Below are 10,316 nucleotides of genomic sequence, written 5' to 3'. Positions count from 1 at the left end.
TTGGTGTGTCCTAGTTGTATCTAGAATCGTCCTCTCCAGAAACCCTTTTAGGGTTTAGCGACTACAAAGAATTCATTGGGATTCGTGAAGCCTGGTCTAGTTATCTTTTATCTTGATAACTCAATTATCCTGATCTTGATTGTTTGTTGAGCCTTGCTCCATCAATCAAGATAGATAGTAATCAACAAAGTCTTTTCGTCTCATACTTTGTTGATTTCAGAAGTTTTATACTTGTGAGGTGAGTAATAATCTAGGCTGCACTTCGGGTTGCATAAGTCCGGATTTTTAGGATAGCCAGACTTTAGTCAAGTTGCTATCGATTTCCATCACCTGAATCTTTCCTTTGATCTGATCATCTATTTAGATCGTAAATCAGAAAATTAATTATATGCTTAATCTGTGGGAGACAGATTTGGTTTAAAGTCTTCAATTTAGTTGAAGCAACTATTAGTTGGTGTGAGACCGTATAAGGGAATCAACTGCGCGGAGTCCTGCTGGGATTCAAGAAACATAAGGAGTGCGACTGTACCTGAATCATTGGGAGACTAAGTTCGGGCTCAACTACATTCCAGACTGAAGTTGATTGGTAGTAGGATAGTGTCTGTAGCGGCTTAATACAGTTTGGTGTTCAATATGGACTAGGTCACGAGGTTTTTCTGCATTTGTAGTTTTCTCGTTAACAAAATTTCTGGTGTCTGTGTCATTTCTTTTTCCGCATTATATTGTTTTATCTTTATAACTAAAATATCACAGGTTGTGCGTTGATCAATCGCAGTATCTAGGTCCAACCTTGTTTGTTGGATAAGACTTGATTGGTCCTTGGATATTGGTCTTTGGTACCGTCCAATAACTTTATTTGTAGTTAGGTTCATTGATTCAGTTCTGTAAACGTTCTAATAACAAGAGAGAGAGATAGAAAGATAGATAACTCTAGACACTTTTCTTGTTTGAGTTTCTACTCTCGGAGTTGTGTTGAGTTTGTCCATACAGATTGCCTACGAAAAAGTTGGTGGTGTATTTTGGTACCCCCAGTGTTTTCAGACACATCGATGACATCATATGCATATGTCACACACCATTTCAATACGAATGTACACTAATAATACATGTATTGTTTTATTAGTATTTATGCTTATTCTTACACTAATTTGTTATGAGGGAGAATCCCCTTACACTTTTGGATTTATGTTCTCTCACACTTTAGGAGTCACTTTCTTGATAAAACTTATACGATAGGTATTTGAAGCTAGTATTTTGGGAATATGTTCATCTTACAAAGCTCTATTTACCCGCTAAAATTGAGCACATTCCGAATTACTAAACCTCATCATCTACCAATCTTAATCTTAACGGTTGAAAGTTCGTTGATTTCTGACGGTTGATTTTTAAAGTAGTATATGGTGGAGTTATACATTGCAGAATGCGCTTTTGTGGATATGTAAAGCTTTGTAAAGTGAACATGTCCTCTAAAATATTAGCCTCAAATACGCCAACGTTTGGTTTTTAGAAGAAAAAATCGGTATCCAAAATGTAAGATATTTTGAAAATTGAAGTGTGAAGGAAAATATATAAGTACAATTTAATGGAGAATATCATAGGGTTTCATAACATGCCCACGTCCTAGTTTTTTGAGAATTTTTACGTGTTCGCGTTCGCGTCGCGTCCGCATTAGAGCTATTCAATCAGTCATGTCAATAGCTGTACCATCATTTTTATCATCTTTCTCTACCAACACAAATCCTCATATACAAGATCTCTATGCCTCTTTAAAGATTTAACTTGTCAAACGTCCTTACCAACTACCTGCTGCACCACATGAGTCTTAGGCTTAACAACTTCTTTTGGTGTGATTATACAAGCAACAAGATCATAAGCAAAAGTTTTACAGTCGTTACAACTAGGAAATTTCCACGAAAACTCAACGAAAATATACCAAAAATGGAACGCTCCCACGAAAAAAGAAAAAGTATCAATCTCAATACAAATCCTGGCATAACTCATTCTAGTCTTGTTCAAAGTCGGAGTATCCATCATAATTGGCTACCAACAATAATAGCAGACCATACAGATTCCATAGACAAAAAGTAGCATTTCGAAAATTAACCCAAACTGAAACAATGCAAAGCTGAGCAAGATCTTGCTCTATCTAAGGATGTCAAGGTTGGACAGAAATAGCTTGTTTGAAACATGGAGATGACCACTCTCGGGTACATTTAAGCTGAGCATGTTCTAATCCTTCTGGTTAAAGTTAATGTCTAACGAAAATTACAACTAGATGCACAATGGATATCAACTGTACTTTAGTACCCTTGAGCTTGTCGCAAGCGCATCTTAACTAAGTCTTATGACACTTCAAGATTCAAGATTAAAGTAGAAAAATGCGGTCAAAACCCCAAATTCAAGTTGTGGTTCAAGTAGTAGCTTGAACTTGAATCATTGGGCTCTATTTTTTCACCTTTGTACCTACTACCTGGCCATTGGGAGCAGAGAATCTGAACAATCAGTATTGGTGATCAATGACTCTCACTTTGTGCCCAATGATTGGGCGCAGAGAATCTAAGCAATATGATTAACACATCTATATTAGTAATCCATCGGTTCCACTCTTTGCGCCAAACCATTAGGCGCAAAAAGCTTGATTCAAATAAATACACCCATAAAAGTCAGGAGCACCTTAAATGCGACCTAGATTCAAAATTTTCCTTGAAATTTGATCACCATAAGAGTTAGCCTTAGAATGAAAACCAGAGTTTCATGAGAAGCTAGGTATACCAGAATTTTTTTAGATTCCAATATGTTTTGGAATATTCTTTTTGATGCTCAAAATTAGGATAAAAATACTTTGCTTTTATTCTTATGGGAACCCGATGGCCAATGCTTACACAGTCACGGTCCATTTCACTAAAAATAATGCGGTGCAGAAAGAATCGGTTTTGTTCCTAATCCCACTGGATTTCCATGAAAAATACATATACTTACTAGGTAAAACTAATGGCAGAAGGATACTTACTAGGTAAAACTAATGGCAGAAGGATACAAGTTCCAATACATATACTTGAGTTCTTATTCTATCCTCCACTCGATCGTCTAGTCTATTGCCAAATATATATGCCATATTGGGCCGGCCGGCGTTTTTGTTTTAAGTTGCATCCCAAATAGCGGGAATCTCTCTCTTGGAAAAAGAGTTTCTCTGATCCTACTCCAAGTTGACCACAAAAACCTATTTTACACTTCTTAACTCTTCTGTTTCACGTCTCTCTCTCTACCCTTGTGTTAAAACCCATCTCTCTTCTCAGTTTCTCTCCATCTATCTATCAATCTATTGCTACATCTCTGGGTTCGAACTTGGTTCAGAAATGAGTTGTTGTAATTGCCATCACCGTGAACATGAAGATGATGAGGAATATGATGGGGAGTATGATGACATTGCTGAGACTCCGCCAGTTTTGGCTGTTATCATGGATTTGGATGGGACCCTTTTGAATACAGGTATTTATTTGTTTTTATAATCTCTCTTTTTATTTGATTTGGATCTGATTTTAATCATTGTGAATGTTAATAGAGAAAGCTACAAAGGGTATTTTGAATGATTTCCTGAAGAAATATGGGAAAGAAGTGGATAGAGAGAAAGAAGATAATAAATTGGGTATGATGCATAGTGAATCAACTGCTGCCACTGTTAAGGACTATGACCTTCCATTGACTCCCGAAGAATTTTCCAAGGAGATCATGGCTCTCTTAATTCAAAGGCAAGTTTGTTTTTTTTGTCCTATTGATTTGATTTTAAAAGCTTTGTATAGAACTTTAGGAGAGGAGTTTAAGTCTAATCTGCCATAGTCCGATTTAGGTCCCATCAAGAACAAAAATGGAATTGCAATACCTAGGACATTACATTTGGCAAAAATCAAATTTGATTTTGTTAATCTTATATTGCTGTGTCAGCGATGTCATAACATACACATGAGTCTCCAACTAATCTCTAACTTACATGCATATCATACTCTGGTTAAAACTTGATATAACACAAAAGATAGTACCATAATGACATGCCTCCAATCAAGTGTACTTGGATTTTAGTGGGATCTAAATTTTCCCCCTCTTTTCTTTATCAGATGGCCATTAGCACAAGCACTTCCAGGCGCGAATCGCCTTATCCAACATCTTCATAAGCAAGGAATTCCTTTCGCACTTGCATCAAATTCCAGAACGGAAAATGTACAGAAGAAAGTCTTTAACCAACAAGGTATCGCTTCCAGTGGCACTTAATCTTACATTATTTTTCTCGTTTTTGTTATGCTTACTAATTTTCAGGATTGCTCTGGATTTGAGTTGGTTAACGTGATCATCATATTGCAGAATCTTTGATAATTGTTGTTTAAAGAAAATTTAGTATGTCTTATTCAATTGCAAACTCTTTATATAGGATGGAAGGAATCATTTTCAGTAATTATTGGAAGTGATCAGGTTAAATCAGGAAAACCCTCTCCTGACATGTAAGACCCGTCACTCCGCGTAACATTAAGAGTTTCAAGAGATGACTTGTTCAGCATTATGCTCCCCATTTTCTTTCACGACTAATTAACATTCTCAATTTGGATTAGATTTTTGGAGGCAGCAAAAAGAATGGGTGTAGATGCAGCAAATTGTCTTGTTATTGAAGATTCTGTGTGAGTCTTCTGTGAATGACTTATTGATTGTTCCCAGATTGTGAATTAATGTAAGTAGTGGAAGCTTGATTTATCTTACTTTAAAAAACTCAAATACTTCAAATAGGGTTGGTGTTATGGCCGGCAAGGCTGCTGGGATGAAAGTAGTGGCAGTTCCATCTCTTCAAACTCAACCAGATCGTTATTCCATTGCAGATTCTGTACTACATTCACTTTTGGAGTTTCAGCCTGAACTTTGGGGTCTCCCAGCATTTGAAGACTGTAAGTTTGTTATTGGTTCCTTGTATTTTTGTTGGCCAAATGCTAATTCTCTCTTTCACGAAGTCTAATCTCAGTTGTTGTTAATGGTTTTGCAGGGGTAAGAAATGCATTGCCAATTGAACCAATGTATGTGCAAGGTCTACTTCAGAAGGGGTCTCTTTGTGAAGATACTGGTATGCTTAGTAACCCCTTTTATCAAAATTGTTCGTAAACGGGGATGTGTAGTGTATCAATGTTAATAATAGTTTTCTAAGTGACTAAAATATTCGCTGTGTGTATCTTTTGTCTGATCACATACAGAGGACGGACCAGATGCTCTTCCTGATCAAGTTTCCGGGGTTTACTTTGGTTGGGCAAGATTGAGCTCAAACCAAATCGTCAAGACCGTTATAAGCGTTACATGGCACCAGAATACTGCAAAAAGAGTAATTGTAAGTAGCTAAAACTTGGCTAGTTTTTCACTTTCTAAATGTAATCATCTGTTTACCAGTTGTATAAAATTATATTATGCCTTGTCTGGGAAGACATCTTTTAATTCGTCTTTTCGAGCTTGTTTATGTCCCCTTTAATTGACCATATGGTTTTCTGTATGTAGCGACCTCATCTAATTGATGAACCCGATGAGTGTATATCTGGTCAACTGCTGCAGATTTTGATTGTTGGCTACATCCGCGAACCAAGTAACAAGGTACTATAAAATTGTAGCAAAACCCTCTACTGTAATTACTGGAGTTCAATCACAATATAATACTATTGGATAAGCTCTTTATTAGTCTAAAACTTTATTCTGTTACAGTAACAGTGTTCTTTATTTTCAGGTAAACTCACCGGTGCATTTGGAGATAACTGAACAAAATATATCAATTGCAAGTGAGGCATTAGATCTTACAATGTTTCTGCATCACAAGAATAGCCCTCTCCTTGCCGAAAAACCTATTGTTGATGACATCGCGGAAGAATGAAGTTGGGTTATACGTGTAATCAGGCTCTCCCGATTATTTTGGGTCTTGATTTTGGCAAGAATACTAGTATTCAATACAAGAACAATAACAGAACTGAAACATATGCCATTGGGTAACTTGTTACCTAGTAGATTCTGATTCTATGAATTTGTTCGAATTTCGTATCTTCAATTTACATCTCAATGTAATGATTGTATTACCAATCTATAGCGTAAAGCAATCTAACTTATGAGTTCATAAAAGAATGATTTTTCAGAGGTTTATAATATAGTGATTCTCGAGCCAGAGCTATATCAACATATTCGGTATATACTGGGGCTTAGAACTAGTACGGTCGAATTTGGTATAATCTATGGCTAGAAACCTAAATCCCAGATTAAGTGAAAAGTTAGGGGTTTGTGAAGTTCATAAAGTTTGATACTGATTTTTCGAACTAAATGAGATTATTGCTCGCAGTAATAATTTCCCATGCCATCATCCTACACTGCAAGATGCTTATCAGGAACTGCTGAATGTGACCCAATTATGATGCTAGTCTAAAGGAAGCTAAGCTTGAGGTTTAGTACAACACTACAAAGTCTACCACCTAACTTGTGGTTACTTCGGGGAGGAACAGGATCATAAGTATGCCCTTATAAGGTGTTTAAACACACTTCAAGTAGTTATCCCCGAAAGCAAGAAATTACAGGTTTAAGAACACAATTTCATAATAACTTTATTAAAAACGAAAAAATTCACTTCGGAAGCAAACCATTTTTTATTCGACTTTTATGATCTTGTGTTTTTGGTATCCGAACAGGCAAACACCTAACGTATATTTTATTTAAGATAGAACAAGGCAAAAATCAGAAAATAATCCATGACAGGACTCGGGAGCTTTGGTATCAACTATCAAGCATTTTGGGTATGTAGGGGGATAAAACAAGTATTTGCGGTATCTGTAATTCTGTATTACCAATTCTTCCCAGGCCACAACTATGTGGCAGCCGGCAGGGGAAGTCAGAGTCATCAATTCTTAGTTAGTCAAAAGTCAAGTTGGCCTTCTCCGAAAGACTTCAATTCAAACACTTGATGATCCCACGGATTATATCTTTTTTAATTATAAGCAACCAAATCAAGGGGCAGCATCCATCTCACTTAATATGACAAGACATCTAAGTCAGTGATGCATTTCATCTGCATTTTAATTTACGTAAAATAGCATGTGAAGGATCTAAATTTGCATCACTGTTGCCGGGTTACCAAATAATCATCACTAGTGAATTAGTAACTCTTATGGAAATTTGGAACCCTTAGCAGCAGCGATGTAAATTTGGTTTTCTTATTATTAAGAAAATTTAATTACTGTTTGGTTTTTTTTATCTCAATTTTATTACCCCCTTTATTTTTTTATTTATTTCAAATTAACTGTCGATACGATAGACATAATTCCGACAATAACCGAGTCAAGAGACTTAAGCCTCCGAGGAAAGTCTAGCTACGTGAATGCATTTAGGGTCATTCGATTTATGGCATAGTTAAGACTCAAGAGAGACCAATTCGTAGGGAGGACTGGGGAGATTGTCATATCCAAACTCAAGGTTCCTAAATAACCATTCATTCATTTTTATACTTAATTATTAAGAATTCCGGCAACCTATGTTGTATCATGCATTATGCGAGGTGAGGCGCCCAAAGAAAAATAAAAATAAAGAATTGTTCACAATTTTTCGCCTAGGGTGTTTTATTATCTGGTTGCCCCTTGGGAGACCTGTGCGCCTAGGTGAGCTAGGCGCTCGCCTTTTAGAACATAGCCCGCAACATCTAAAATCATTCGAACCCACGAACGTAAACCGAAAAATCTCATTTGGGTGCCAAATTTTGCTTGAAGTTAAGGTACATAACGAACTTGACCATGTGCTGATCAACCCCAGGGCCCAAACTGATCCCTGCCCACGCAAATGCTTTAGTGGCTTAAGTAGTCAGTGTTCAAAACTGCAAGTATGCGTCAAAATGTATATCAAGTGGCATCAGCAGATTAATATTCAAATATGCACCCATCAATACTTGAAAAGGTCATTACATTATTCCTTTTCTTGACAAAAAAATAAAATGAAAATCCAAGAAAAAGTTTATATTGTCCTAAAATTTAGCCATGCATCGAGAAATTCAAACATCAAGACTTTGACTAATATAGCTGCCTCTATAATTCTTCATGAGAGACTCCTTGGTACAGTAAAGATCATAATATTTATTCATAAGAAGGTTCTTATTTTCCGGTTTTCAATAGTCAAACTACGATGAAGTCTTCAATGAAGAAATGTTCATCCTGAAAATAGACTTATATATATAAGTAAATACATACACGGAGAAATATCAAGCCACTCACATATCAATATATCAGGCTGAGAAGACAACTATGATGATGATGATGAATACCGATAATACTAAGAATAAACTTGAGGATCAGATTTATAATAAGAACAATGCTGATGATGAAGAAGTAATGCTACCAGGGTTTAGGTTTCATCCTACTGACGAAGAACTCGTAGGATTTTATCTTCGGCGAAAAGTGGAGAAAAAACCTTTGAGTATTGAGATTATCAAACAGATTGATATTTACAAGTATGATCCATGGGATCTCCCAAGTAAGTTGCATGCACTATCACTTAAACGATTATCATCTTAGTTACAAAACAACACCCACCGTTTTATTGATTTTTAAACTAACATAATCTGTGGTGTTTTCTTTTGTTTACTAAATGAAGTGAGTCCAGTTGGGGATAAGGAGTTATATTTCTTCTGCATAAGAGAAAGAAAGTACAAGAACAGCGTAAGACCAAATAGGGTCACAGGATCTGGTTTCTGGAAGGCAACTGGTATTGACAAGCCAATATATTCCGCTGTTGCATCATCAGGAGCATCTCATACCAATAATAACAACAACAAACACTGCATCGGTCTCAAGAAATCATTAGTGTATTACCGTGGAAGCGCTGGAAAAGGGACCAAAACAGATTGGATGATGCATGAATTTCGCCTTCCTCCTCCTGTAGTAGCCGCTACTGGCACGTCCTCATCCGCAAAATTGAACACTACCATCCACCACCTAAACTCTAAGAAGATTAGTAGTAGTACTTCTACACATGATCAAGAAGCTGTAAGTGATCCATGCTATTCCTTTTTGTTATCTTCTTTGTTCACTGATATTTATACTATATATATGTTGATTCTTGTACGTGCTGGATTTTTGCAGGAGATCTGGACACTTTGCAGAGTATTCAAGAGAACTGTTGCATCATATAGCATTACCAATAAGAACAAGTACCCGCCAACATCACATGAATATCACAAAGAGATAACGATCAATGGTACTGCTACAAATAATAATATTTCTTCATCAACTACAACTAAATCTTATTCGAGTCCTCAACAATCATTTAGCATGGAGTCTGAAAACTGGTCATCATCCTCCACTGATCAGAAATTCAACTATTATACTTCCGGGGAATATTCAACGACATCAGCACAGGTTAATAGTAATAATAATCAACAAGAAAGAACAATAAACAAGACCAGGCCTGGAGGAGAAGTCGGTACAAATAATAATCAAATCCATTCAACCGAAAGAGATAGTAGTTATTTGTTTCCCTGGGAGTTGATGACCGACCGAATAACTCATCATCATCAAGAAGCAGCCGTAGTTTTGCAACAATCGAATAATATTAGTAATTTTCAAAACTTACATGGCACCAGATCAAATGATATTTTCTTCTTAGATTATGGAATTTGGGATGATCTGGGGTCTGTAATCTCGTCTGATCAAGCTCTTTTGTATGGTTACATATAATACTGCGTATATATATTGGTAGTGTATTATGTTTTATTACTATGAATAATGTAAATGAAAAACTAGTCAAAATTATTACTAATCATGATTATAATGACGCTGCCCAGAAACCTAAATTGTTCAATTGGAAGTGTTAATGTATAACCAGTGTTATGGGTGCTCTTAGTATTTCTGTGTCTGCTGTTATCACTGACATGCTGTATAACTGTCAGTCTGTTTTCAGTTATGCTTAACGTGTTGGCCATTGTGTCTTTATGTAAATGAAAAACTAGTCAAAATTATTACTGATCTCGAATCCTGATTATAATGACGCTGCCCAGAAACCTAAATTGTTCAGTTGGAAGTGTTAATGTATAACCAGTGTTATGGGTGCTCTTAGTATTTTCAGTTATAACTGTTAGTCTGTTTTCAGTTATGCTTAACGTGTTAGCCATTGTGTCTTTATATAGTGACATTTTTTTTATTTTTGAAAAAGAGGCTTTATTAATCATCATCAATAAAAAGGAGTTTACAATCACTGGATGGAAGCCTGGAAACAAGTTGGGCTCCAATCCCTTTTTGGATAACAATATCTATCCTATGAAAAAGGAAATCTCC

The 10,316-nt window shown here is 36.1% G+C and overlaps 2 protein-coding genes across 2 annotated transcripts; both read left to right on the top strand.

The window, feature by feature from the left end:
- The first annotated feature begins 3,001 nt into the window (after positions 1-3,001).
- LOC113280955 (bifunctional riboflavin kinase/FMN phosphatase-like) lies at positions 3,002-6,158 on the top strand. Its single transcript, XM_026529567.1, has 10 exons — positions 3,002-3,489; positions 3,563-3,749; positions 4,113-4,243; positions 4,424-4,493; positions 4,602-4,667; positions 4,774-4,928; positions 5,024-5,101; positions 5,229-5,359; positions 5,524-5,616; positions 5,747-6,158. Exons 1-10 carry the CDS (start codon positions 3,357-3,359, stop codon positions 5,888-5,890), a joined length of 1,188 nt encoding a protein of 395 aa, XP_026385352.1. The 5' UTR covers positions 3,002-3,356; the 3' UTR covers positions 5,891-6,158.
- Positions 6,159-8,259: 2,101 nt separating this feature from the next.
- LOC113326548 (putative NAC domain-containing protein 94) lies at positions 8,260-9,807 on the top strand. Its single transcript, XM_026574257.1, has 3 exons — positions 8,260-8,517; positions 8,638-9,029; positions 9,126-9,807. The coding sequence occupies exons 1-3, from the start codon at positions 8,289-8,291 to the stop codon at positions 9,717-9,719; spliced, it is 1,215 nt and encodes a 404-aa protein (XP_026430042.1). The 5' UTR covers positions 8,260-8,288; the 3' UTR covers positions 9,720-9,807.
- Positions 9,808-10,316: the final 509 nt, after the last annotated feature.

This window comes from Papaver somniferum, chromosome 1, assembly GCF_003573695.1.
Source record: "Papaver somniferum cultivar HN1 chromosome 1, ASM357369v1, whole genome shotgun sequence".
NCBI lineage: Eukaryota > Viridiplantae > Streptophyta > Magnoliopsida > Ranunculales > Papaveraceae > Papaver > Papaver somniferum.
Note: the sequence above shows the minus strand (reverse complement) of the source record. Positions and strands in the feature narration are given on the sequence as shown.

Coding starts and splice junctions, on each gene's coding strand:
- LOC113280955 (XM_026529567.1), top strand. CDS start 3,357: ATGAGTTGTTGTAATTGCCATCACCGTGAACATGAAGATGATGAGGAA. Junction 4,668..4,773: donor CTTGTTATTGAAGATTCTGT/GTGAGTCTTCTG, acceptor TACTTCAAATAG/GGTTGGTGTTATGGCCGGCA. Junction 5,617..5,746: donor TCCGCGAACCAAGTAACAAG/GTACTATAAAAT, acceptor CTTTATTTTCAG/GTAAACTCACCGGTGCATTT.
- LOC113326548 (XM_026574257.1), top strand. CDS start 8,289: ATGATGATGATGATGAATACCGATAATACTAAGAATAAACTTGAGGAT. Junction 8,518..8,637: donor TGATCCATGGGATCTCCCAA/GTAAGTTGCATG, acceptor TACTAAATGAAG/TGAGTCCAGTTGGGGATAAG. Junction 9,030..9,125: donor CTACACATGATCAAGAAGCT/GTAAGTGATCCA, acceptor GGATTTTTGCAG/GAGATCTGGACACTTTGCAG.